This window comes from Hyaena hyaena, unplaced genomic scaffold (genome assembly GCF_003009895.1).
Source record: "Hyaena hyaena isolate Hyena2069 unplaced genomic scaffold, ASM300989v1 scaffold_4, whole genome shotgun sequence".
In the NCBI taxonomy this organism is placed as follows: domain Eukaryota; kingdom Metazoa; phylum Chordata; class Mammalia; order Carnivora; family Hyaenidae; genus Hyaena; species Hyaena hyaena.
Genome location: NW_024080636.1, coordinates 2,283,480 through 2,311,165, shown reverse-complemented (window position 1 = coordinate 2,311,165; position 27,686 = coordinate 2,283,480). Strand labels below are relative to the sequence as shown.

At 45.0% G+C, this 27,686-nt stretch overlaps 1 protein-coding gene across 2 annotated transcripts; it reads right to left on the bottom strand.

Annotated features, from left to right (window-relative positions):
- Positions 1-27,501, bottom strand: XRCC6 (X-ray repair cross complementing 6). 2 transcript variants are annotated; one of them, XM_039236496.1, is made up of 13 exons: positions 27,403-27,501; positions 26,279-26,362; positions 22,237-22,349; positions 17,963-18,101; positions 17,446-17,700; positions 16,684-16,867; positions 12,384-12,570; positions 9,420-9,588; positions 8,311-8,472; positions 6,235-6,364; positions 5,463-5,563; positions 1,463-1,576; positions 1-390 (listed from the first exon to the last, which is right to left on the bottom strand). In XM_039236496.1, exons 2-13 carry the CDS (start codon positions 26,352-26,354, stop codon positions 194-196), a joined length of 1,827 nt encoding a protein of 608 aa, XP_039092427.1. In that variant the 5' UTR covers positions 26,355-26,362; positions 27,403-27,501; the 3' UTR covers positions 1-193. The 2 variants fall into 2 exon arrangements, with proteins under 2 accessions (XP_039092427.1, XP_039092435.1); XM_039236504.1 differs by lacking the exons at positions 26,279-26,362; positions 27,403-27,501 and adding an exon at positions 25,799-25,952.
- Between the last annotated feature and the right edge of the window lie 185 nt (positions 27,502-27,686).

Here is a 27,686-nt window from a genome sequence, read left to right as displayed (position 1 = left end):
TCTTTATTCAGACAGTAAAGCACAGCAAAGTGGGAGGCTATGCTGTCTCCATGGCAACAGAAAGTCTCATAAAAGTAAAGTTCTTGGCTATCAGACAGACTCTTCCTGGCCCAGGAGAAACAGGTTTTAACTTACTGAGACCAGGAAGCCCGGCTCTCATGCAGAAGGGTGGCTATAGCTGTTTGGTCTCTGGTCAGTTCTTCTGGAAGTGCTTAGCGAGCGTGTCCATCAGCTCCTGCTTCTTCAACCCGCCCTTCAGCCCATACACCCGGCACGCTTCCTTCAGCATGGGCACAGTGAGCTTACCCAGCGTGCCCTTGCTGACATGGGCCTTCAGCTCCTCTTCAGATAACTCCACCTTGGGTCTCTTGCTTTCAGAACCTTTATCATCTGGGGGAAAAGGTCAGGAGGGAGTGATTGGAAGTGCTAACAAACAGTGGCCCTTCTACAACCTGGGCCGCAGGCCAACCATTTCCCATAAGCTGGGAGGCCCACCTAGAACCCCACGGGAGAGTATTTTGATAGGGCAGCTTCATTTAAGCATAAAGTCAACACCGTATCCCACCTAGAAGGAAGTTCAGAGTAGTGTAAGTGCCATCAGTCTGCCCAAAATTGGTGCTCACTCTGGGGAAGTCACTCCTTCCTCCCTTCCTTCAAAAGGCATTTACAGAGCACCGTGCACAGTACTAAGGCACCACACTAGATGATAGGCAAGTGCAGACTGAGTGGGATAAACAAGTAAATCACTAACATGTGCACAGGTGTGAAGCGCTAGGGTGGCAGTTCACACAGGGCAGTTCTTTTTTGTTTTGTTTTTTATTTATTTTGAGAGCATGCACACATGTTCATGAGAGCAGGGGAGGGGCAGAGAGACAGTGAGAGAGAGACGACCCCAAGCAGGCTTCACGCTGTCAGCACCGAGCCCGACACAGGGTTCTGTCTCACGAACTGAGATCATGACCTGAGCCAAAATCAAGAGTTGGATGCCTAACTGACCGAGCCACCCGGGTGCTCCTAAAGGAGTCACTTCTGATGGAAAAGAGAGAAGGCTCCATGGCCACCCAACCTAGCCTCTCACAGCTCCATTTCCTTGTGGGGCTGTGAGTTTGAGCCCCACATCAGGCTTTGCGCTGATAGCGCAGATTCTCCGTCTCCTTCTCTCTCTGCCCCTCTCCTACTAATGTTCCCTCTCTCAAAAATAAACATTAAAATTTTTTAAATAAAAAAACAGCTCCTGGGTTGCCTAGGTGGCTCAGTCAGCTAAGTGTTCGACATCAGCTCAAGTCATGATCTCACAGTTCATGAGTTCAAGCCCTGCATCAGGCTCTCTGCTGTCAGCAGGGAACCCTCTTCAGATCCTCATTCCTCCTCTCTCTGCCCCTCCCCCGCTCGCACCCTCTCTCTCTTCTCTTCTGCTTTCAAAAATAAATGAACTTAAAAAAAAAATAGCCCATTTCCTCACCTTGTTTCCTCTTGGAAACTTTTTCTTCAGGATTATAATCAGGTGGGTAGACAAGCTCCTTAAACTCATCCACCAGGGGGCCGAGTCTCTTGTCTATTGCTTTAATTTTGGGCACTAGAAAAATCAAAACACATGAAGAATGGCCAGATGAGTCACAGGCCCTGGCTTCCCATCCAGTTCCAAGTCTACAGGGACCCGAAGAGAAAGCACCTAACTGCAAGGGTTGGGGGAAGTCAGGAAAGGGTCCAGGAGGAGGCAACTAACCTTGTCAAGAACTCATTTGACAAAGTCTTCCCAGTATTAACCGAGTACCTTCTATCAATAGCATTTAATGAGCACTTACTACAGCCAGGCACCCTTCTCGTTGCTTTAACCTTATTTATCTACTCCTCTAACGACCTCTAGGGTAGGTAAATTTGTTTCCTTGTTTTATAGAGGAAAGCAGAGAGATTAGATGACATGTTCAAGGTCACACAGCTGCAAGTGACAGAGGTGAGAACAGGGCTAGATTCTGGAGTTGCAAGCAAGAGTCTGCGTCCCCGGTGGGATTACAGGGTAAGTCAGGGTAAGGAGGCAGTAAGAACATAAATACAGTAGATGGCAGTGCCGTGAAGGAAGGGACTGAACCAGGCACACGGAACACAGCAGGGGTCAGGAAAGACTTTCTGCAGCCAAGTCTGGAAAGCTGAGTGCTCTTCCTCAGGCGGGGACTGTCCCAAGCAGAAGGCACAGGACTAAGAAACAGCAGGGAACATACAGCTTGAAGGTAGAATGTCAGCGAGGAGGCTGGGAAGGTGATAACGGCAAGGTCATGGAAGCCTTGAACACCTGCTCCGGTCTTAGACTCTGTCCTGAGAACAGTGGGGAAACTCTAAAGGGCTACGAGCAAGGGGACAACATGATCCTATTTGGAAAGATCATCCGGAGCTGTGTGTGGAGGGATGGCAGGCGCATTCCCGGGACCGATACAACGGAAAAAGATGATCTTTGGGGGAAAGATCGTACTTGTTTTCTTTTTTGTTACCTAACCATTATGTAGTTTCTAGAGCTTGAGACCTGAGCTGTGTCACATCAAGGACAGGCACGAAGAGACGAGTGTCTCCTCATCTCCTCACGTGGCCACGTTTCCAAAGTACAAAGGGGAGCTCCTGCCCCCTGGTGTGCCCAGAAGACGGCACAATGTCAAGCCAAACTGGGCTCCTGCCGAGACAGAAGCCCCATGTTCCAGACTACAGGGGTCTCTGCGAAAGCTTTGGTTCTCAACCTGGAAACCAGCTAAGACTTTTAAAAAATTCTGATGCCCAAACCCCAGCCCCAGGGATTCCGATTTAAGTGGTCTGGGGGTGAGGCCTAAACCGCCAGATTTTTTGAAGCGCCCCCCCCCCCCGGGGTGATTCTGCTGCACAGCCAGAGCGGAGAAGCAGCATGCTAGAGGAAAGAGCAGGCCTCAGAATAACCTGGAAGGCTTGTTGTAAAACAACCTGAGTTTCAGATTCAGTCAGCTTGGGAAAGGGTTGAAAATGGGCATTTCTGACAAGTCTCCAGGAGACACGGGTGCCGCTGGTGCAGGAAGCACACTTGGGACCACTGGTGTCGCCTGAGGAGGGAGAAGCGAATCGCCTCGTGCACTCGCTCCCGTGTTTAGAGGAGGAAAACAAGGGAAGCAGGTCCAGCAAAGGCGTCCTGGGGCACTGTCGGCCCAGGAAGAAAACCAAGGCAGGGTGGGGTCACAAAGCCACACAGAGAAAGCGAGAAACAGCTCAGAGTCTTTGGGAGGTTATTTATTCAAAGGAAACCGTATCGCGTGTCAGAGGGAAGCAGATATACACCGGCTTGGAAACGAGCGAAGAACGTAAAAGAACAGGATGCAAAGGCGTCAGGTGTCTGAGCGGCGGGACACCCGGGGCCTGCGCCGCTGCCACCAGGCAGCAGCAGCTCCGGCCACAGCCCAAGACAAGGGGTACGGCTGGAGACACAGGCTTGGGGGTCACTGACACGAGGGAGACAGCAGGCTGAGGCCAGAAGCCTGGGCCCCTGGAGTTTTGGAAACATCAGAGCAGCCCAAACTGTTTTTTTTTTTTTAATATTTTTATTTATTTCTAGGAGAAAGAGAGACAGTGTGAGCAGGGGAGGGTCAGAGAGAGAGGGAGATACAGACTCCGAAACAGGCTCCAGGCTCTGAGCTGGCAGTCAGCACAGAGCCCGATGCGGGGCTCGAACCCACGAACCGCGAGATCATGACCTAAGCGAAAGTCAGATGCTTAACCGACTAAGCCACCCAGGCGCCCCCAAACTGTTTTGAAAATAGAGGCAGGAAGAGCAAACACAGCTTGCAGTAAAATTACAGGACAGGAGCCAGAATGTATGAGGCCAAGGCCCTGGCGAGGAAGAGAGAGAATGCTGTGGAATAAAGGGGAACAACCGTGTTCTGAGCACTTCCTGAGCTTCAGGACCGAGACGGTGTCAATACTTATAAGAACAGTATCACTGTCCCCATTTTACGTATAATGAAACGGAGTTTCAGGTAGAGGACATAAGATTCCAGAGCTACTCAAGTTAGTAAGTGGCAGAGCTGGGATTCAAATCTGTATCAGTTGTTTCCAAAGCCTGTGTCCTTCACCACACTGCTGCAGACCAGGCAACGTCCTCCCTGATTTATGTGAAGGCCATCAAGAAAGATGGCTGCTTGGGGGCACCTGGGTGGCTCAGTCGGTTGAGCGTCTGACTCTTGACTTTGGCTCAGGTCATGGTCTCACGGTTTGTAGGATCAAGCCTCACGTCAGGCTCTGCGCTGGTGGCACAGAGCCTACTTGGGCTTCTGTCTCTCCCTCTCTATCCCCCTCCCCCACTCATGCTCTTTCTCTTTCTGAAAAATAAGTTCACTTAAAAAAAAAAAAAGATTGGCTGCTTAATTCCAAGGTTCCTCTTCGGCCAGATCCAGCTAACAGTGACCACCGTAATACAGGTACAATAGCTTTTATACATCTAGTGCTGGGGCTGTTCTGTCTAGTAAAGAGAGATCATTAATAGCTGGGAGGTAGGGGGCTCCATCGGTTAAGCGTCCGACCTCAGCTCAGGTCATGATCTCACAGTTCGTGGATTCAAACCCCGCGTCGGGCTCTGTGCTGACGGCTCAGAGCCTGCAGCCTCCTAGGGATTCTGTGTCTCCCTCTCTCTCTGCCCCTCCCCTGCTCACACTCTGTCTCTCTCAAAAATAAACATTAAACAGTTAAAACTAATTAAGAATAATAACTGGGAAGCTAAGCAGGCCACACTAATTGTTCTGATCTTCTCAACCTCCGTCAAGAGCCTTCATTAAATCACCTCTGTTTCCCAGCTGATACTTACCTGTATCATCAAACCGTGTGTGTCTTCTTACAAAACACGTAAGAGAACCATAATCAAGAAAGGGACTGGTAGCGAGCTCAGGGCTCAACCGAGGAGGCCAGGCAAATCTCCCCAATGCTGGGTCACGAGGATCTTCTCAGGCAGGGCATACAGTCTGATGGACAGACAGGAAACACAGGGGTGCAGAGCGACGGTTCTGGGCCAGACATACCAGATTCTAAACCTAGATCCACCCTCACTACTTAGGGCCTTGGCAAATTGCGACCTCCTCTATCAAATAAGGACAACAGTGCCTGCCTCATAGTTAGAAGAATTAGATGAGTCCACAGCTAGGACACACAGTGCCTGGCACACAGTAGGCGCTCAATAAATGTTACTATTATTTTTTTTTTTTACTTTTACCACATGTAGTCATGAGGGGGCCTGGTTCAACGCAGGTCTCAGAAGCCTGGCACTCCCTCCTCTTCTCACGGCCAAATGAGCCAAATCTGTTCTAAGGCCATCTATGCTGGTCTGGAAAATCTCTCCGAGACTGCTGAAAAAACAAGGCTGAGTCTCTGGAGGATGCTGGGAAATGCATCCATATTTCCAGTCCAGAGGGAAACTGTTACAAAAACCTCCCACGGAAAGAGCTTGGTCACTGGCTTCTTACATGTCAAATCCACTGCCTGTTCGGGCTCCATCAAATCCAAAGCCAGGGCCTCCAGGTTCCTGAAGTGCTGCTGCAGCACCGGGTTCTCAAAGGCGTCGCTTCTAGTGAAACAGTATCATAAATACATTTAAACATTAAAAAAAAATTTTTAATTAAATAAAATTAAATAAATCTGACTGAGATATCACAGGCCCAGGGTCAGCTGAGGAAAAGAGCCCAGATACAATAGCTAGGACTCTTGTCTCTTGAATCAACTTTTCTCTAAGTTTCAATTTACTGGAATCCAAAAGCTGATTTAAAAAACAAAAAATTTTTACACTTTATTTTTGAGACAGAGAGAGACAGAGCATGAGCGGGGGATGGGCAGAGAGAGGGAGACACAGAATCTGAAGCAGGCTCCAGGCTCTGAGCTGTCAGCACACAGCCCGACGCGGGGCTCGAACCCACAAACTGCAAGACCATGACCTCAGGCGAAGTCAGATGCTTAACGGACTGAGCCACCCAGGCACCCCTAAAAGCGGACTTAAAAGCTAACAGTCCCTGCCCTACTGTCTGTCACTGGAAGCCGTGGGCAGAGAGAGAAATGGAGAAGGTAGGGTCATGGAAGTACAAAAAGAAAAAAAAAAAAGACGAAGGAGAGGTGGTGGGAGATGGGGAGAGAAAGAGCCTGAATACTCCTTCTTCCCGTGTTCAGGAGGAGCCTGGGAGTAAAATAATCCTCTCACCCCAGGAGACTGTTCCAGAAGAAAGCCTGAGACAATCCACGACTCACCTATAATTAAAACGCAGCTTCTGAACAATGGCCTTCATCTTGTCTATCTGCTCTGAGTTAGCCATGACTTTTTCAGTAAAGGGCACCTTCCGTTTGTCGTCGGCATAGGGTAAGAAGACAAGCTGGAAACCTGAAGAAAGGGGATTAGTTTCCTGAGATTTGACTCAACAAACGGTTTCAGCTGTGGAGTCGTCATTTGTCTCTCAACTTCAAACTCACCCTTCTATGCAGCTGTGATCCCAGCCCCATGTCTCCTTTATCAGCTGATTCCCGTTAGCAGCCTCGGCGCAGAGAGGGAGGCGGGAGCGCCCCTTCCCATGCCTTCCCGTTCCTGCCGCCACTGGCCAGGCCAGGGCTCTGGGCCAGTAGCAGCTGGTCCCAGCCTCCAGCTTTCTGGATACACCCAGAGCCAGCCACACAGGGCCCCCTCCCAGGACTGCTGAGACCCAGCTCCATCAGGCCCTCCTCTGAGCCTCAGCCTCTCCCTTCTGTTCCCCAACCCCTTCCACACACTCAAAGGAAAGAGGAAGGGTTGTCAGGCTGATCGTGTTCCAATTTTCTGTCATGTTCTAAAAGGCTGCAAAATCTAGCCTGGAACCGACCTCTGCTGCCAGGTGAGGGGCCCTTGCTAGCAACGCCCACGGCACTGAGCAAGAGGAAGGAGAAGTGCCTCCGCTCTCCTCTGCCCTGCAGCCTCCCTGGAGCACCAGTGACGGAGTCTCCCCGGGGGCCAGCCGGCAAAGGAGGAGCCTGAGTTCGGAGAGTCTCGGCCTCAGCGGCATGGAACATCGCAGGAGGAGCTTGGAGCTGAGACCAGAGCTTCCGAACTGACATACAAAAGCTATTCCTCAGCATTTTGAAGAACAGGGGTTAGAGATATAACATATTCAAACAGTTACTTTACAAGGTTCATGTTTTTTAAAGAGTTGGGATTTCTCCTTGTTTTTTGTTTTTTTTTTTTTTTAAATGTTCATTCATTTATTGTTGAGAGAACAAGCAGGGGAGAGGCAGAGAGAATCCCAAACAGGCTTTGAGTGGTCAGCACGCAGCCCAGCGAGGGGCTCAGTCTCACTGCTGTGTGATCATGACCTGAGCTGAAATCATGAGTCAGATGCTTAACCGACTAAGCCACCCAGGCGCCCCCATAAAGTTCATTTTTATTAGCATGGATAAAAAAGAAGTCTACCATCTCCTGGGAACTTCAGGCTAGGCATTTGTACATTTATTAACTTATTTCAAATGTGAAACAACCTGAAGAGAAAGGTGTTCCAGAATTCTCATCTTTACAAGTATGGAATATAAATAGAAAGGTTATTTGCCCAAGTTAGCCAGGTAATGTGTGGCAGAGATGGGCCTGAAACAAAAGAAAGGAAACTTGCCCACACATAAGAGTAAGATCTAGATGGGGCGCCTGGGTGGCTTAGTCGGTTGAGCGTCCGACTTTCGCTTAGGTCATGATCTCGCGGTTTGTGGGTTCGAGCCCCGCGTCGGGCTCTATGCTGACTGCCAGCTCGGAGCCTGGAGCCTGTTTCGGAGTCTGTGACTCCCTCTCTCTCTGACCCTCCCCTGCTCATGCTGTCTCTCTCTCTCTCTCTCCTAGAAATAAATAAAACATTTAAAAAATAAAAAAAACTTCATTAAAAAGAAAAGAGTAAGATCTAGCCAAGTAGGACTTCAAAACCCATGGTCTTTCTACTATACCTCACTGCCTTAGTGTGTGCAGAAGATAAACCAAACATTAAACACTGCAAGGGTGCCAAAGAATGGCTTTTAGTAAAGAAAGATATCAGCACTGGGCCATCAACTTTGACAGCAACCTGCTAACAGTCCCTATGCAGCCAATTCTCAACTGGGACTGCAGAGCTGCCTTGTACAGGTGTACATGCTGCGCACTGCACAACCACATTTGGCAGCTCTACCTGGCTCTGCATCTTGGCGTCTGTGCAACTCTGAAAATACACATCCCCTGGGCCCCATTCCTAGACACTTTGGTTCAGCAGGTCTGAGTTGGGATCCTAGGAGTGATTCCAAAGTCGGAGCAAAGTTCAGTAGCACTGAAGTATCTCTTCCACTTACCTGGGGGAGTCACCTGAATTTTCTGGTCATCCAGCTCCTCCTCCTGTGGCAACAAGGCCACAAAATAAGGAGGGGTGTTCCGATGGGGGGTGTATCTGCACACTGCCATGACCTCCTTCTCCAGACACTTGGTGAGCAGAGCACTGAACAGAGCTGAGCTCCCTGGAAAACAAACATCCCAGGGATCTGCATACTCAAAGTGCCTCCTTTTTTCCCCTCTTAGCTCGCGTTAGAACCTACAAATTCTCTCCCATTTTCTTACATGGGCTCGTGATACTTCAACAGGGAAGGTGTGAGAGCCCAGAGCTGATGAGCAGCAAAGGCACGAAAAGGAAGAGAAAGGGATTAGATGCCTCAAATAACCCCATTTAGGAGTGTGAATTATTAACACTAGTTCACTTTTACTATATTTAGGCTGATGATATAAATCCCAGTTATTAATGAAAGGCAATCAGGTCAAATCCAGGGGGTTCATTAGCTACAGCACGGAGAAATATAGGTCTGGACAGCACAAACGCAACCACCTACTTTGTCTCATCTTTAACTGCCGACAATAGGTAAGAAACTGGTTTTTCCTCTTTGTTAAGTCTCTGACTGATGCCTCAAAGACAGAATTCCATAGGAAGCAAGCTTTAAAAATGTGAATTCTATATCCCCCCTCCCACCCCAGATACTCACAATGCACAGCAGTGTGTTATAGGTCCTAAAGAAATCTCTTTAACTTTGCTTAGTCCCAAATTTCCAAAACTTACCTGATCATGAAACACTTTTAAAACACCCCCTAGGGGCACCTGGGTGGCTCAGTCAATTAAGCGTCCTACTTCGGCCCAGGTCATGATCTCACAGTTCGTGGGTTCGAGCCCCTCATTGAGCTCTGTGCTGACAGCTCAGACCCTGAAGTCTGTTTCAGATTCTGTGTCTCCCTCTCTCTGACCCTCCCCTGCTCGCACTGTCTCTGTCTCTCCCTCTCTCTCAGAAATAAATAAAACATTAAGGATTAAAAAAAAAAAAAAACACCCCCTAAAGCCATCCTATCCAGTCTCCAGGCGGCTCGCTCAGTAAACTGCCTTCTGTTATTCATTTACCCCTGACCCACGGACGCCACATACCATTTACCAGGGACTCCTCAGGGTACACAAACAGGGAGGGCCTCAGGTAATGGTGCTTCTTCAGCATTATCAAGGGCTTGAAACCGATGAGAATCAAACCTGGCTCATCAAACCGTTTCAGCTCTTCTGTTTCCTCTTTCTCTAGCACAATCTGACGATTCCCATAGATCTAAAGGAAGGGGAACACGAGGGACACATAAAGAGGCTACATGGAGATGCAGTCGTTGCCACATGACACTAGCATGTTAAAGTACACTTTCTTCTCCAGGCGCAGCTTCCTCCTACCATAGGGAATTAACATTCACTGGGTGCCTGCCAGGCACTTTATGTTTGTCGTACAATCTATCTTCTGTGCCAATCCTCAGCAACAGATGTTAAAAACTGTTTTATGGATGAGTGAAATGAGCTCGATGGCTGGTGACTTGCTCCGGGTTATGCAACGGAACTGGGCTTTAAACCACCATCTTTCTTTTTTAACATTTTTTTTTTTTTAATGTTTTATTTATTTCTAGGAGACAGAGAGAGAGACAGCGTGAGCAGGGGAGGGTCAGAGAGAGAGGGAGTCACAGACCGAAACAGGCTCCAGGCTCTGAGCTGGCAGTCAGCACAGAGCCCGACGCGGGGCTCGAACCCACGAATTGTGAGATCACGACCTAAGCGAAAGTCGGACGCTCAACCGACTAAGCCACCCAGGCGCCCCTAAACCACCATCTTTCTGGGGCGCCTGCGTGGCTCCGTTGGTTAAGTGTCCAACTTCGGCTCAGGTCATGATCTCACTGTTCATGGGTTTGAGCCCTGTGTCGGGCTCTGTGCTAACATCTCAGAAGCCTGGAGCGTGGTTCGGATTCTGTGTCTCCTTCTCTCTCTGCCCCTTCCCCACTTGCACTCTCTCAATCTCTCTCTCTCTAAAATAAGTAAACAATAAGAAAATATTTTTTTAATAAAAAAAAAAAAATAGGGGCGCCTAGGTGGCTCAGTCGGTTAAGTGGCCAACTTCGGCTCAGGTCATGATCTCACGGTTGGTGGGTTTGAACTCCGCATCAGGCTCTTGTGCTGAGCTCTTGCTCAGAGCCTGCTGCCTGCTTCGGATTCTGTGTCTCCTTCTCTCTCTGCCCCTCCCCCGCTCACACTCTGTCTGTCTCTCTAAAATAAATAAACAAACCACCATCTCTCTGGTGAAGGCCATGCCCTTCAAGCATTTATTCCTTCCCTCAGTTAACATATACTCTCAGCATCGTCCCTGACCCACAAAGTAAACTTGAACCATGCCTATTTATCAGGAGGACCTATTTCAGGTACTGTGCTAGATCTCAGTGTGGGAGACAGACAGACACACAAACACACATAGTATCACTTCTAAACTCTAGTGTCTGCAACGTGGTCCTGGATATACAGTTCGTAACAGGACTTAACAAGAGTCAAACTTGAATTTAATGAACACGAAGTTTTTTCACAAGCACACTGGATCAAGAAAGAAACTCCATGACCAAAAGAGTTACTGCCTATGAAAAAACCAACCTATAAAACTAGTTACTTCCAAAACGGAAGGGGAAATTTCTTGTCTTCTCTGTCAAAAGGTAGGGAAAAACACTCCAGCTTGAGATTTGTGCTCCAAAAAATATCTCATGGGTTGAATCAAAATAATATTTTAGGGGCACCTGGGTGGCTCTGTCAATTAAGTATCTGACCCTTGACTGCAGCTCAGGTCATGATCCCATGGTTCGTGGGTTCGAGCCCCGCATCGGACTCTGAGCTGACTGCATAGAGCCAGCTTTGGACTCTCTCTCCCCCTCCCCTGCTCTCTTGTTCCATCTCTCAAAATAAATAAATAAACAGTTATTTTATTTATTTTATTTTATTTTATTCTATTCTATTTTATTTTTGAGAGATTGATAGAGACAGCATGAGCAGGGGAGGGTCAGAGAGAGAGGGAGTCACAGAATCCGAAGACAGGCTCCAGGCTCTGAGCTAGCTGTCAGCACAGAGCCCGACACAGGGCTCAAACCCACGAACCATGAGATCATGACCTGAGCCGAAGTCAGACGCTTAACTGACTGAGCCCCCCAGGCGCCCCTAAATAAACATTTTGAAAATAACATTTTAGTTACTTAGTTGATCCTTGGTTGGTCCTGACCTTATGCAAAAAAAAAAAAAATCTCAGATTCTCTCCCACGTTTTGTATAATTAAAAAGGATGACTCATTTGATTTTAATTTTAGATATCAAATCATTCCACAGATTGCACAAAGGTGAGAGAATGAGGAAAGACAATGTTCTGCATTCATAGTCTGTCCTTCAGATTAAGAAAGGCATACGTGTATCATTTCAAAGCACAGGAAAAATTTGGTTGGGGGGGACACCTCTCCCTAAAAAAAGTACAGTTCACACCTCACATACTTTGCCTCATTCATCTCACTAGTTAACTCTAAGGCATTTTCTGCTACTGTATCCAAGCAAGGAATCTAACTGATAGAGCAGAATACAGAGTGGTCAGGGGCTGACATCTCTTTCAAACATTGGCTCTAACTTTCTAACTCTCAAGGTATTAATGATCTAGATGCCAGAGTGCCTGGCTGGCTCAGCTGGTGGACTCTTAATCTTGGGGTTGTAAATTTAAGCTCTATGTTGGGTATAGAGATTACTTAAAAATAAAATCTCTAGGGGTGACTGGGTGGGCTCAGTTTGTTGAACTCAGTTTGTTAAGACTTCAGCTAAGGTCATGATCTCACAGTTCGTGAGTTCAAGCCCCGCATCGGGCTCTGTGCTGACAGCTCGGAGCCTGAAGCCTGCAGCCTGCTTCCGATTCTGTGTCTCCCTCTTTCTCTCTACCCCCACCCGCTTGTTCTCTGTCTCTCAAAAATAAACATTAAAAATTATAAAAAATAAATTAAAAAATAAAGTCTCTTTCAAAAAATGATCTATTGACCCTTCAATGGGAGAAAATTCAATAAGAAGGCAGGCCTACCTGAGACCTCTTGGTGTCACTAGGCAGAAGCAAACTGCCTGTGTTTACATTAAATGTCCGAGTCTTGGTTTTCACTGGTTCATTGGTTTCCCGATAAAGCCTCACCGGAGGAGGCCTGAACGCCTTCTGGACCAGATTATAAATGCCCACAGTGAGCGCTGTGTCTTTGCTGAGCTTAAGCTTCAGACTGGAGGAGATAAAAATTAAAAAATAAACAAACATGGGACTGAAAGATTATACTTTCCTAGCTAAATCGTTTAGGGGACCCAAGCCTTGACTTATTCTCTCCAATAATCCAAATTCTTAGAAAATAAACAGAATACATTTTAACACTGCAATGGAGTTTGCTAACACCATCTCAGGGTCGTGCCACAAAAATTCATTTCAGAATATATTAACTCCTTAAAATAATGGTAAAGAATGCACTGTAATAAAAATAAGGATTATTTTTATTGAGCCCAGCCCTGTATCCATCACTTTATAGCTATTTGCTCATTCAATCATAATAACCCTGTATTATATGATCTGTTGTTTCTGCTGGTGTCTAGTGTCCCCTCCCCCTTTTAACAATGAAACCCCAATATTTCTTTGGGAACCACCCTTCCTTCCCCCACTGCAGTTTTGGGGGAATGTTAATCAAGGTGCCATACCATCCTCTGGCCAAGTGGTGGGCATATTTGGCCTAGCCTGAAGCTGTCAGACCTGTTACCCTTAGAGTCTAAGTCATAAGCGGTAACCAAGGAAGGACAAGGTTGCCAGAGATGCTTTGTGAGAGTGCTACCGTGAGGACACGGTCATTCGTTCTTGCTCTCTGCATTGCTGGTGCCACCCCGGTTCCTATACTACTCACCCTGCTCAGGCCTGTGTTATAACATCTGAAATCAGTCAAGAGTCAGTATCTGTTGTTAACCACCCAAAAACCTATTACTGTCCCTTTTAGAGATGAAAACAATGAGGCTCAGAGAGAGGTTATCTAACTTCCCCGAGGACAGACAATAATAAAAACTGGTGTTCAAACTCAGGTATGTCCAATTCAGAGCCCATGGACTTTCCCATTAGGACATACAGCTCCAGAGTATTTATACCAACTTCTTATGCAGCCATCAGACTTCTTGAAAATGTGTTTAGAATAATGAAATGTGCAAAGGGCCGCCTGGGTGGCTCAGTCGGTTAAGTGACCAACTTCAGTTTGGGTCATGATCTCACAGTTCGTGAGTTCAAGCCCCGCATCGGGCTCTACGCTGACAATACAGAGTCTGCTTGGGATTCTCTCTCTCCCTCTCTCTCTTCCCCTCCCCGCCCATGCTTTCTCTCAAAATAAACTTTAAAAAATACTTTATTAACAATGAAATGTGCAAAATATTTATAATATGATATTGACAATATAATTTTAAAAAAACAACACAGGGGCGCCTGGGTGGCTTAGTCGGTTAAGCGTCCAACTTTCGCTTAGGTCATGATCTCGCGGTTCGTGGGTTCGAGCCCCGCGTCGGGCTCTATGCTGACTGCCAGCTTGGAGCCTGGAGCCTGTTTCAGTCTGTGACTCCCTCTCACTCTGACCCTCCCCTGCTCACGCTGTCTCTCTCTCTCTCTCTCCTAGAAATAAATAAAACATAAAAAAAAAAAAAAAACAACAACACAAAAATAACCTATGTTACATGTTCTTTCCAAGCACACATGGAACATTCTAGGACAGACCATATGCAAGCCATAAAAATGAGAGCTATCAATACATCTAAAAAGACTAAAATCATACAAAGTATGTTCTTTAACCAAAAAGGAACTAAGTTAGAGATCCACAACAGAAAGTAATCAGAGAAAACTTCAAAACTTGGAAATTAAACAACACACTTCTAAATAATCCAGATGGTCAGAGAAGAAATGATAGGGGAAATTTAAAATTATTTTGAGTTGAAAAGTGAAAAATACAACATTTCAAAAGGTATAGGATGCAGCTAAAATAGTGCCCCGGAAGAAATTTATAGCTTTAAACACTTTGATCAGAAAAGAAGAAAAGTCTCAAATTAATAACCCAATCTTCACCACTGTGGAATGTTTAACAGTAAGTACTTAACGATGAGAACGGGTTTAAACAATTTATAGCGAATTCAAAGCCATACTGGTGTGCGTGGTGGAAAAAACAATGGTTTCGGGCAGGGCCCTGACTAGAATTTTGGTTCCTGGAGCAAGCACCTAATATGCTCTCAGATCGATTTGGTAATGCATCACGTGGCCCACAGATGGGCATTCCTACCAACACCAACCACTTGGTGGTTTCCTACTTTAAGCTTATTCTGGCTTATTAGGTGTTAAACTCCACTGTCTAAAGGCTGTTGAGAGAGAGGTGACAATGATCAGGCCATGATCTCAGAGTTCATGGGTTCGAGACCCTTGTCCGACTGTGCATGGACAGTTTATAGCCTGCTTGGGATTCTCTGTCTCCCTCTCTCTGTCCCGCATGCACTCTCTCTCCCTCTCAAAGATAAATAAACTTAAAAAACAAAAAACAAAGAAAAGCACAATCTTCAAAAGTAATTTTTAAAAACTGTTGTATCCTGGGGCACGTGGGTGGCTCAGTGGGTTAAGTGTCCGATTCTTGATTTCGGCTCAGGTCATGAACTAATGGTTTGTGGGTTTGAGGACCATGTCGGGCTCTGCACTGACAGGGTGGAGCCTACTTGGGATTCTCTCTCTCCCGGGCTCTGCACTGACAGGGTGGAGCCTACTTGGGATTCTCTCTCTCCCTGTCTCTGTCCATCCCCCACTCATGCTCTCTCTCAAAATAAATAAATACACTTAAAAAAAAAACAAAACAAAAAACAACTGTTGTGTCCTCTAAATTTTAGTATCCTGAGGAAAAGCACTGGTCAATGTGGTCCACCCTGGCCCCAAGCTTCAAGTAACCTTGGTTCTATTTCTAACCAAAAATAGCAAGTCCATTAGTCTCCCTACCAATCTTAAATTTTCACATTTATACACTACATTACCTTTCAATCTTGAAAGGGTCATAAATGAGTTAAAATAAAGTTACAGTAGAACATATGGTTTATGTCACACCTGGACAAGGGAAATATGGAGAATGTTGTAGAAACATATATGTTGTAGAAACTAGTCTAAAACGAAAGCTGGATGTGACCCTTTAAAAAATAACATAGGGTGGGGCACCTGGGTGGCTCAGTTGGTTAAGCGTCCAACTTCAGCTCAGGTCATAATCTCATAGTCCGTGGGTTCAAGCCCCACATCGGGCTCTGTGCTGTCAGCTCAGAGCCTGGAGCCTGCTTCGGATTCTGTGTCTCCCTCTCTCTCTGCCCCTCCCCTGCTTGTTCTCTGTCTCTGTCTCTCAACATAAAATAAAGACATTTAAAATTTTTTAAAAATAAAATAAAAAATAACATAGGGGAGCCCTTAGGATTCTAATGTCAAAGGTCTCTAAGATAATCTAGGGTGCTTAAGTGGCTCTGCCGGTTAACCATCCAACTCTGGATTTCAGCTCAGATCATGATCTCAGGTTTGGGCCCCATGACAGGCTCTGCACTGACAGCGAAGAGCCTGCTTGGGATTCTCTCTCTCCTCTCTCTCTATCCCTCCCATTAATGCTCTCTCTCTCTCTCTCAAATAAATAAACATGAAAAGAAAAAAAAAAAAGAAGCTAATCTAACAATCTAGTTCCTTTTGGTCTCAGGTTTATAAGAAATTAGAGTAATGTGGGGCACCTGGGTGGCTCAGTTGGTCAAGCATCCAACTTTGGGTCAGATCATGATATCACAGCTCGTGGGTTCAAGCCCCACGTGGGGCTCTGTGCTAACAGCTCAGAGCTTAGATCCTGCTTCCAATTCTGTCTCTCTCTGTCTTCCCCTCCCCTGCTAACACTCCATCTCTGTCTCTCTCTCTCTCTCTCAAAAATAAACATTAAAAGACTTAAAAAAAAAAAATCAGAATAACTCAACAACAGAGAAAATAACTAGCACTAAGTTTTTGCTCTGTATCAGGTATTGCTGTTATCCACAATTTACAGAGAAGAAAGCAGATGATATACTAGTATGTGCAACTGAGGAGAGAGTTAGGCCACAACTGTTTACCCCAAGGAAGCAGAGAGCTGTGTTATTCTGGAAAATTAGCATACCAGCTCTTCCCAAAGAAAGAGAAGCAAACAGTTTGTGCTATCCTGAAATAAAGTGAGTGTTTTAGAGGAAGACAGGGAGGCACAGCCCGGAGGTAAGTATCCAGGGAGGTCAAGGCAATGCAGTGTTTAAGACTAAGTAGGGTATGTGTGGGCAGCTGGCCCAGGTTCAGAGCATACCTGCAGAGCACGCGCTTCTTGGTCTCCTTGGCTCGAACCTTCCTCAATAGGTCTTCCAGCTTGCTCGACTCCTCAAAGTGAACCCCTAGGTCCTCATCATCCGCGATGCTGATGATATCTCGGTAGAACAATGATATGTCAAAGCCCCCATGTTTCTTCAGGTGCATCAAGTCCAGGAAGATACCTGGGGCAAGGACGGCCAAAAGTGAGGGGGAAGCAGACAGTTTTCAGCAAGTGAGAGTTTTTTTCAGTTGAGCTCAAATATGCAAAGAACTAGTGGGATTATTAGCATTTTCAGGACTTACAGAATCACCAAGGGAATCAGCTACTATAATGACGACTGATTCAAACCACTGCCACATGCGGTAGCATGAAAAGTTAAGAAAAGCTTGCTCTAGTGGAGCCCCTCAGAAAGCCAAAGGCCTCGGGGAGCCTGGGTGGCTCAGTCAGTTAGGCATCAGACTCTTGGTTTCGGCTCAGGTCATGATCTCATGGTTTCCTGAGTTCGAACACCGCACTGCAGAGCCTACTTGGGATTCTCTCTCTCTCCGCCCCTCTCCCACTTGAGCTTTTTCTGTTTCTCTCAAAATAAATAAATAAACTTAAAAAAAAAAAAAAAAGAAAGAAAGCTAATGGCCTGGTTATTTTCAGTAGGAATGTTACACCTGTATAACATCATTCTTATTCTTTTATTTCACTCTGGATGGTGAAAAGCCAATGTTTGACATCAGCTATAAAGAAATAACAAGGGGAAATGCCAACCTGTGTCACGGAGATCTGCGGCTTTGGTCCTGGCGCGGCTGGCTTTGGCACTGTCATTGCGGTGGGGGTCGTCTTCATTGGTGAACAGCATGACCCTCTTATGGCTCATCTTGACCTGGACATCGCTAAAGAGGTTGGCACAGACCCACAGCACTTCACTTAGCGAGTAGTCAGATCCATGGCCAATTAGATCTTGGAAACGTTTTTTCCCCTGCTCCCCCTTAAACTGGTCAAGCTCAAGCACTCGCTTAGCACCTGATCAGAGACAAGAAGTCAAATGGGCAGAAAAATCAGGATAGTGTCAGTGCCGCATTTATAAGGCTAAAAGAAGAGCCTAGGGTCCCGTGCTCACCCCAGAGGTGTGTAACCCATAAAGTCCTCAACCCAGGAAGAATTCCTTGTGCAGGAAAGCACACTTGTATTCAAGATGTCATCTACCTCCTTCTCCACACCCCTCTTTGTTCAGGGTAGTGACCTTCCAGTATAAAAGAAAAGCTGATCTTAGACTACTACTGACCTGGATTATCCAACTCCTGTAAGACGTAAATATTTTTGAAATTCACTGAATTTTTATCCTTCTCAGTACCATAGAACACCACCGCCAAGAGATCTTGATTACTGCTTATGATCTTATTGGTATATACATTCTGGATACACTGACAAAAATCAAAATAAAATCCGATTAATAGTTAACTACTTACCACTAAAATTAAGCTCCATAAGTGCCTGGCACACAGTAAGTGATCGATATATTTGCTGAATTTTACATGGCTTTAGATTAAGGAATGACCCATACCTGGGGCACCTGGGTGGCTCAGTCGGTTAAGCGTCCAACTTCAGCTCAGGTCATAATCTCACGGTTTGTGGGTTCGAGCCCCGCGTCGGGCTCTGTGCTGACAGCTAGCTCAGATCCTGGAGCCTATTTCAGATTCTGTACCTCCCTCTCTCTCTGACCCTCCTCTGCTCACGCTGTCTCTCTCTCTCATGAATCAGTGAGAGGGAGAGGCATACATGTTACACTATAACAGAAGGCAGAGGATGTTAAGTATATAACAGAAATATAAGCGGTTCTTGCCATAAGAAATCAGAGGATTAAAAACACATATATACTCAGGGAGAAAATTATGTTATAAGGGAGAAAAACAGCCTAGTACTGGAATCAGAAAATCTGGATTAGAGTCCCACTGCTGTTATTTACTTAATTGACTGAGTCTGAACAGGCCACTTGACCTCCCTCAAGTAGCCTGATACCAAGAAACAGAATTTACATATATAAAAGGTTTAAACTAACAATAAGTAGACGTGACCCAACAATAAGTCCATAACTACTAACAGCATTTTTTTTTCCTAACAGCATCTTTTAGAATCAAATTTGCTTCATTACACAGTTAAAGACATCAGTATTCCAGGAAAGTTCTATCTACCCATTGAAACTAAGGTCAACAGCAGGGCACCGGGCTGGCTCAATCGGTAGAGCATACAACCCTTGATCTCAGGGCTGTAGGTTTGGGCCCCACGTTGGGTGTAGAGATTACTTAAAACTAAAATCTTAAAAATAAAAAAAATTAAAAAAAAAACTAAGGTCAGCATGGAGTAAATCAGTGTCTCGTTAACAGCTGGTCAGTCCTGTGACCTAATTAGTTCTGGGAGGTACCGACATTAAGTCTGAGAACTAAAGCAACCAAGAGCAGCACCCCCCAACCTGCCCCCACGACTGGCTGGAGACTCTACCCAGACTTCCTCACCAGTAATTCTCTCCCTAAATGCAGAACTTAAACTATGTCTATTCACTGACAATCATCCGCATAGCAAGTCGGTATTTCTATAAATATTTTAATGTATTCTTTTTTTTTTCATTAGTGAAGTATGTTGACACACATTACAGTAGTTCAGGTGTACAACATAGTCACATGGCGTCTATACATTACGTTTTGCTCACCACAAGTGGAGCTACCACCTGTTACCATATAATGCTATTACCATACCAGTAACTGTATTGCCTATGTTGTACTTCTCATCCCCGTAACTGTTGTGTTTTTGTTTTTCTTTCTTCTTTTTTTTTTTTTTAAGGAGGCTTCACGCCCGGTATGGAGCCCAACACAGGGCTTGAACTCATGACCCTGAGATCAAGACCTGTGCTGAGATCAAGAGTCAGATGCTTAAGCAACTGAGCCACCCAAGTGCCCCTCATCCCCACAACTTTTAATCTACATTGAGTACCCTATAAACATTTACAAAAATTTGGTGAGGGCTTCTTTTAGGTTCTAAGAATTAAAAAAAAAAATTGAGAAAATGTTTTTTCATTGCTTGTTACATGCATTATACTCATCTGTGAATGTCTCACTTTTTTGCTATATAATACTACATTTCCTTCTGGGTTCTTTTTTTAATGTTTATTTATTTATTAAAAAAATTTTTTTTAAATGTTTTTATTTATTTCTGAGAGAGAGAGAGAGACAGCATGAGCAGGGGAGGGTAAGAGAGAGAGAGAGAGAGAGAGAGAGGGAGATACAGAATCAGAAGCAGGCTCCAGGCTCTGAGCTAGCCGTCAAGAGTCCGATGCGGGGCTTGAACCCACGAACCGCGAGATCATGACCTGAGCTGAAGTTGGACGCTTAACCGACTAAGCCACCCAGGCGGCCCTTAATGTTTATTTTTGAGGGGGACACAGAAAGAAAGGGATCTTTAGGCATTAAGGTTTCCAATTTTTTTTTAAGTTTTTATTTATTTATTTTTAAGAGAGAGACAGAGAGACAGAGAGAGAGCAGCAGAGGGGCAGAGAGAGAATCCCAAGCAGGCTCTGCACTGTCAGCAGCACGTCACCTAGGCATCAAGGTTTCTAAAAACCCTTTGGAATTACATGCAGAACTGTGACTGTATCTTCCTGGAGAGAGGGTACACAGCTGTCATCACATCCTCAGAGAGGTCCCTGAGTCCAACAGCGTTGTTAAAGCAGTGCTCCTCGAAGAGTCATCTCCAAGCGAGTAACAGCAGTACCACCTGAGAACAGCTGGAAATGCAAATTCTTGGTCCCAGCACTAGACTCTTACAGAATTAGAAATTCTGATTCAGAAATTCTGATTCTGGGGTAAGGCTCTGCGATCTGTGCTCACAAGCCTTGTGTGAGATTCTGAAAAACACTGCTTTAAAGTTAAAGACTGTTCTTATTTTTTTTCTAGATACAAGATATTCTGATTTGCCAACAAGAACTGCCTGTATACAAATTAGAACATGAGAAGCTTCTGTTTGGTTTCAAACTCTAAAAACATAAGATATACGATCAGTCTTCATAATTCTTCTGTATAAAGAAATGGTAATCTTTGTTTAATTCTTTTTTTTTTTTTAAGTTTCTTTACTTATTTTGAGAGAGAGAGAGAGAGAGAGCAGGCGCGGGAGCAGGGGAGGGGCAGAGAGAGAGAGGGGGAGACAGAATCTGAAGCAGATTCCAGGCTCTGAGCTGTCAGCACAGAGCCCGATGCAGAGCTCAAACTTGCAGACCACAAGGTTATGACCTGAGCCAAAGTCGGGACACTTAACCGACTGAGCCACCCAGACGGCCCTCCAAATTAACTACTTTAAAGTGAACAATTCAGTGGTATTTAGTATTCACAACGATGTACATCTATCATTGCTATCTAGTTCCAAAACATTTTCATCACAATGCAAAACCCCATTCTTACCATTAAGCAGTTGCTCCCCATTCCTCTGTCCCCACCACCATCCCTGGTAACTGCCAACCTACATTCTTCATGGAATATGGATTCTTTATTTCATATAAATGTAATCATACAACATGTCACTTTTTATCTGGCTTCTTTCACTTAATATAATGTCATCTAGGTTCAATCACCTTGTGGTATCAATAGTTCCTTCCTGGGGTGTCTGGGTGGCTCAGTTGGTTAAGCATTTGACTTTGGCTCAGGTCATGATCTCAGGTTTGTGGGTTCGAGCCCCGTGTCGGGCTCTGTGCTGACAGTTAGCTCAGAGCCTGGAGCCTGTTTAAGATTCTGTATCTCCCTCTCTTTCTGACCCTCCCCTGCTCACACTGTCTCTCTCTCTCTCAGAAATAAATAAAACATTAAAAAAAATTTTTTTAATAGTTCCTTCCTTATGCCTGAGTAATATTCCACTGTATGTACAAACATTTTGTTTATCTGTTCAAAATGTTCAGAAATGAGACAGAGGTGGTGGATACACAGCACTATGAATGACTAAATACTTCTCAATTGTATACTTTAAAAAGGTTAATTTTAGGGGCGCCTGGGTGGCTCAGTCGGGTAAGCATCCGACTCTTGGTTTCAGCTCGGGTCATAATCTCGCATTTGTGGGTTCGAGCCCAGTGTCAGGCTCCATGCAGACAGTGCAGAGCCTGCTTAGGATTCTCTCTCTCTCTCTCTCTCTCTCTCTCTCTTAGGATTCTCTCTCTCTCTCTCTCTCTCTGTCTCTCTCTGTTCCTACCTTCACTTGTGTGTGTGCTCACTCTCTCTCAAAATAAACATTAAAAAATAATAAAAATAAACTGTTTAGTTTTATGTTATGTAATTTAAAAATCAAATCAATTTAAAAACCAAAAATATTTAACCCTCACAACCACTTGATGTGGTAGGTACTATTATTCTCTCCATTATAGTGTTTGTTTATTTTTGAAGGAGAGAGACAGAGCATGAGCCGGGGAAGAGCAGAGACAGAGGGAGACACAGAGCATTCATCAACAAATTTTTCAGAGTCCACAATTTTTTAAGTGGTGTTAATACTTTTTCTTTTTTTAAATTAAATAAAAGGTAGTCTTACCTGGATGCTCATGTCAAAAGGAGTCAGTTCAACTTCATCCTGAGATTCAAACATGGCCTTAGAACCATCAACCAAAAAAATCAAACTATCTCTTCCTGAGTATGTATATTCTCCTATGTGGGAAAAAACAGAGGAGAAAATGTTCGCCCTTGTGTTCATAATTATGATGTTTATTATTCATATAAAATAGAAAAAAGCCCATTATAATGCCCACTCTCTTCCCAAGAGTAGCCACTATCCTGACTTTTAATAATCATTTCCTTATTTTCTTTAGAGTTTTATCATCCAAGTGAACATTCCTTTCTAAATTTTTTTGTTGTTGTTAGTGTTTGTTTATTTTTGAGGCAGGGAGGGAGGAAGGACAGGGAGAGAGAGGGAAATACAGTCTACAACAGGTTCCAGGCTCAGAGCTGTGAGCACAGAGCCCAATTGTGAGCACAGGGCCCAATGAGGGGCTCAAACCCATGAACCATGAGATCATGACCTGAGCCAAAGTCATACTTAACTGACTGAGCCACCCAGGCGCCCTCAAATGAACATTCCTAAACGCTAGTTTTGACTTGGGGGAAAAAATGTTTTTTAAGACTCCTAATCTATAGATACCCTTTCCGTCTTTTGTGTCTTATAACTTAATTGCTGAAGAACCAGAATGTTGTGTTATGTACAGTTTTCCACCTTCTGGATTTTGCTGACTGGATTCTTTCGGTGTAGACTGACACAGTCCTCTGTCTTTTCTACTGAGGACCTAGAGGCTTCATCAGATTCAAGTTTTCTTTGTCCCTTTTCTGGCATGTTAAGGGTTTTTTTTTTTTAAATAAAAACACATAAATATCTGATTGTCTCCCTTTTTGACACTGCTTTCTTTTTTTTTTTTAATTTTTTTTTTTAATGTTTTATTTATTTCTAGGAGAGAGAGAGAGAGACAACATGAGCAGGGGAGGGTCAGAGAGAGAGGGAGTCACAGACTGAAACAGGCTCCAGGCTCTGAGCTGGCAGTCAGCACAGAGCCCGACGCGGGGCTCGAACCCACGAACTGCGAGATCATGACCTAAGCGAAAGTCGGACGCTTAACCGACTAAGCCACCCAGGCGCCCCGACACTGCTGCTTTCTAATAAATGTAATTGCTTATTTGTAAAACAACATAATTATGAGTCGAGACCCCTAAACATAAATTCTACCTTGACCCAGTGAATTCTACTTCTTAGCAATCTAAAGAACATAAGATATGAATAATCCTAAATCATAAGATATGAAAGATATGCAGAATTTTCCATAGTGTTGTTTATTAAAGTAAGAAATTAAAAATAACTGGCGCGCCTGGGTGGCTCAGTCAGTTAAGTGTTTGACTTCGGCTCAGATCATGATCTCCCTGTTCATGGGTTTGAGGCCCGCGTTGGGCTCTCACTGACAGTTACAAGCCTGGAAACTGCTTCAGATTCTGTGTCTCCCTCTCTGCCACTCCCCCGCTTGTGCTCTCTTTCTCTCAAAAATAAACATTAAAAAGAAGAAAAAAAGAGAATCTTTAAAATAAAAGTACTGGGTGAAAAAAGAAGTTGGGGTGCCTGGGTGGCTCAGTCAGTTGAATATCTGACTTTGGCTCAAATTACGATCTCACAGTTTGTGGGTTCAAGCCCTGTGTCTAGCTCTGAGCTGACAGCTCAGAGCCTGGAGCCTACTTCAGATTCTTTGTCTCCCTCTCTCCACTTATACTCTGTCTCTCTCTTTCACAAAAATAAACTTAAAAAAATTTTTTTTTTACTTGAAAATAACTGAAATGGGGGCACCTGGGTGGCTGAGTTGGTTGAGCATCCAGCTCTTGGTTTAAGTTCAAGTTCAGGTCATGATCTCACAGTTTGTGGGTTCAAGCCCCAGAATGAGGCTCCACACTGACAAAGCAGAGCCTGCCTAGAGTTTTCTCTTTCTCCCTCTCTTTGAACCTCCCCTGCTCTCTCTCTCACCCTCTCTCTCTCTCAAACTAAACTAAAAAAATTGTAAAAAAAAAAATAAATAACTAAAATGTTCAACAGGAGGCAGACTGAATTATAGTACATTTAAAATGACTTATAAAGACAACACATATGTTGGGGCGCCTGGGTGGCTTAGTCGGTTAAGCGTCCGACTTTCGCTTAGGTCATGATCTCGCGGTTTGTGGGTTCGAGCCCCGCGTCGGGCTCTGTGCTGACTGCCAGCTCAAGCCTGGAGCCTGTTTCGGAGTCTGTATCTCCCTCTCTCTCTGACTCTCCCCTGCTCATGCTGTCTCTCTCTCCTAGAAATAAATAAAATTATTAAAAAAAAAAAAAAAAGACAACACATATGCAGTTACATGGAAAAGACAGAACTCAAAATTGTGTACATATGCTTAAGATTCTGTGTATATATGTTTAAAAAAAATAAGGTGCCTGGCTGGCTCAGTCAGTAGAGCATGCAACTCTTGATCTCCAGGTTGTAAGTTTGAGCCCCAAGTAGAGTGCAGAGATTACTTAAAAAAAAAAAACTTTCAAAAATAAAAAATTTAAAATAAAAAAAATTAAAATTTAAAAATAAAAAATAAAATGAAAAATATATTCACTATGATTAACTATAAAAAAATCAGATACCAAAAAACAAAATAAAACAAAAAAAAAAAAAAGACATACACAGTTAGGAAATATAAGAATGAAAGATCTATGAAGGAAAAATGCAAAATGCCAAAATGCTGGTAGTGGCTGTGTTAGGGCAGTAGATTATATAGATTACGGTAAATTTTCTCTCTTATGTCCTATATTTCCTATGTTTGTCTCTTTTATTTACTTTTTAAATGTTTGTTTCTTTTGTTTTTAATTTTATTTTTAACATTTATTTTTGAGAGACAGAGCACAAGCAGAGGAGGGACAGAGAGAGAGGGAGACACAGAATCCAAAGCAGGCTCTAGGCTCTGAGCTGTCAGCAAGGAGCCTGACGCAGGGCCCGAACCCATGAACCGGGAGATCATGACCTGAGCCGAAGTCCAGTCTCTTAACCAACTGAGCCACCCAGGTGCCCCAATGTTTGTTTTTGAGAGAGAGAGAGAGAGAGAGAGACTGTGAGCAGGGGGAGGGGCAGAGAGACAGAGGGGAACAGGGGATCCAAAGCAGACTCCAGGCTCTGGACTGACAACAGCAAGCCAGATATGGGGCTCAAACTCACCAACGGTGAGATCATGACCTGATCCAAAGTCAGACGCTCAACCAACTGAGTCACCCAGGTGCTCCTGTTTCTCACTTTTAGTAAAAACACTTTAAAATTTTCTTATCCAGGGGGGCGTCTGGATGGCTCAGTCAGTAAAGCATCTGACTTCAGCTCAGGTCATGATCTCACAGTTCGTAAGTTCGAGCCCTGCTTCAGGCTCTGTGCTGACAGCTCAGAGCCTGGAGCCTGCTTCAGATTCTGTGTCTCCCTCTCTCTCTGTCCCTCCACCACTCATGCTCTGTCTCTCTCTCAAAAATAAACATTAAAAAAATTTTTTAAAAATTAAAAATAAAATAAACAAATAAAATTTTCTTATCCGGGACTTAAATTAACCAGTATGTAGATTACATGTACCCCTTATTTCTCTTCCTTTATCCTTTGTCTTACTGTCTTGTCTGAATATATACTCCCAAACCTGGAGGCTATGGCGAGAGAATGACTCTTGTAAACTGTGTTGCTAATGTCTTCTCTTTGGCTGCTGCAGTTACTATGGGGTGAAGGCATTCTTATACTGAGGTCCTACGATGAGTAAAACAACTTTCCTGGGTGAAGAAAGGTCTTATCTGGGTCACCTAAGTTGACAAAGGATACCAATGTTCAGCGTCAGTTACTGGAACTAATAGATGTCAATCTACCAGTACCTAGTAAAAGTTCAAGGCTAGGAATGTCCCATAGACTAGAGTAGGATCTGAATAAGAGTCTAGGGTAGCTCTGCAAAGTTCAATGGGAGAAAAGCATTGGAGATTATCCAGGGAGAGAAGGGTAAGCCATGAAACAGGAGAAATGGGGAAAGTCTTTCTTACACACAGAACAGCACAGGTTAAAATCACTTACCACCTGCTTCAAGGCCTTCTTCTTGTTCTTCTTCTTCATCGCCCTCGTTTTTGTAATAAGACTCCCAACCTGACATAGTGTTTACTGGTCACCAGGTGAAAGAAAGTTATGATCAGTTACATGCAAATTTAAACCTAAAAAATATCGAGTCCTAGGCTTGAGATCTGTCCTAAAGTCTTGAGATTATTCTTTTTATTTTTTTATTTTATTATTTTTTTTACAAATAGTTTATTGTCAAGCTGGTTTCCATATAACACCCAGTGCTCATCCCCAGAAGTGCCTTCCTCCATGCCCATCTCCCCCCCCCCTCCCCGCCCACATCCATCAGTCCTCTGTTTGTTTCTCAGTATTCTTGAGATTATTCTTGAGGAGGGGTGCCTGGGTGGCTTGGTTAAGCGTCCGACTTTCGCTTAGGTCATGATCTCGCGGTTTGTGGGTTCGAGCCTCGCGTCGGGCTCTGTGCTGACAGCCAGCTCAGAACCTAGAGCCTATTTCAGAGTCTGTGTCTCCCTCTCTCTCTGACCTTCCCCTGCTCACGCTGTCTCTCTCTCTCTCCTAAAAATAAATAAAAAATATTTTTTTAAAAAAAGAGATTATTCTTGAGGAATGTGGATGCGGATCCTGCTGCCTCCGGATCTCTCAGTGATGGAGATCCATTAGTATATCGTCATAGGTATCATTCCAGCAGGAGTTTCACTTCAGCTATCCCTTAGGGCCTCTTCGGGGCTGGCGATGGCCCCGGGTGGCCCTCCGATTGGTGTGCTGGGGCAGCCCAACCCGGAGGTCCCGCCTGGCCTCCGGCACCAGCTGGACCTACGGTATTCCTGCTCCAGGGTACTCCGTTCTCAAGCGACCCATTAGTCCACATCCCGCCCAAAAATCTCCCCCAAATCCTCCTCCAGCCACGCCCAGCGGAGTCTCAAACGTAGGAGGGCTTCAAAGGCCAGGTGCCGCCCCCTACGGAGGAGGGAAATGGTATCAAAAACTGTTTCTACCCCCAGGTCCGCACACGTCATGCTCCGCGGTGAGGCTAGAAGGACGTGCAAGACTGAGTGAGCGAAGCAGGCCGAGGTAAGCCCTGGCCGGAAAGCAACGCACGCACACAACATTCTCAAACCACCCACCTTAGGTGCAAGGAACAGTTCAGTTTGGGCAGGAGAGGTACCGCGCACGCACGGGCACTAGTTTTCGCTCCCAATCAACGCCCTCTACGTCATCACGCACAGAGCGCACATTTCTCGTCGAGTTGACACGCCCACCTCCGCCTCCCGCTTTCCACCATCGTCCCTAACTAACCGAGCCAGTCAGCGAAGGCCCCGCCCCCTCCCGCGAAACCCCGCCCCTCGCCGCCCGTCGGGACAGTAGGCACATGCGCAAGAGTGCGTCCTCGCCCCCGCCCCTTCTTCAG

Excerpts from the sequence above, each read along its gene's own strand:
- XRCC6 (XM_039236496.1), bottom strand. The coding sequence starts at position 26,354 with ATGTCAGGTTGGGAGTCTTATTACAAAAACGAGGGCGATGAAGAAGAA. Across the intron at positions 22,350-26,278 it reads AGAAGGCCTTGAAGCAGGTG|GAGAATATACATACTCAGGA; the intron begins GTAAGTGATTTT and ends TTTCCCACATAG. Across the intron at positions 391-1,462 it reads AGTTTCCAAGAGGAAACAAG|ATGATAAAGGTTCTGAAAGC; the intron begins GTGAGGAAATGG and ends CTTTTCCCCCAG.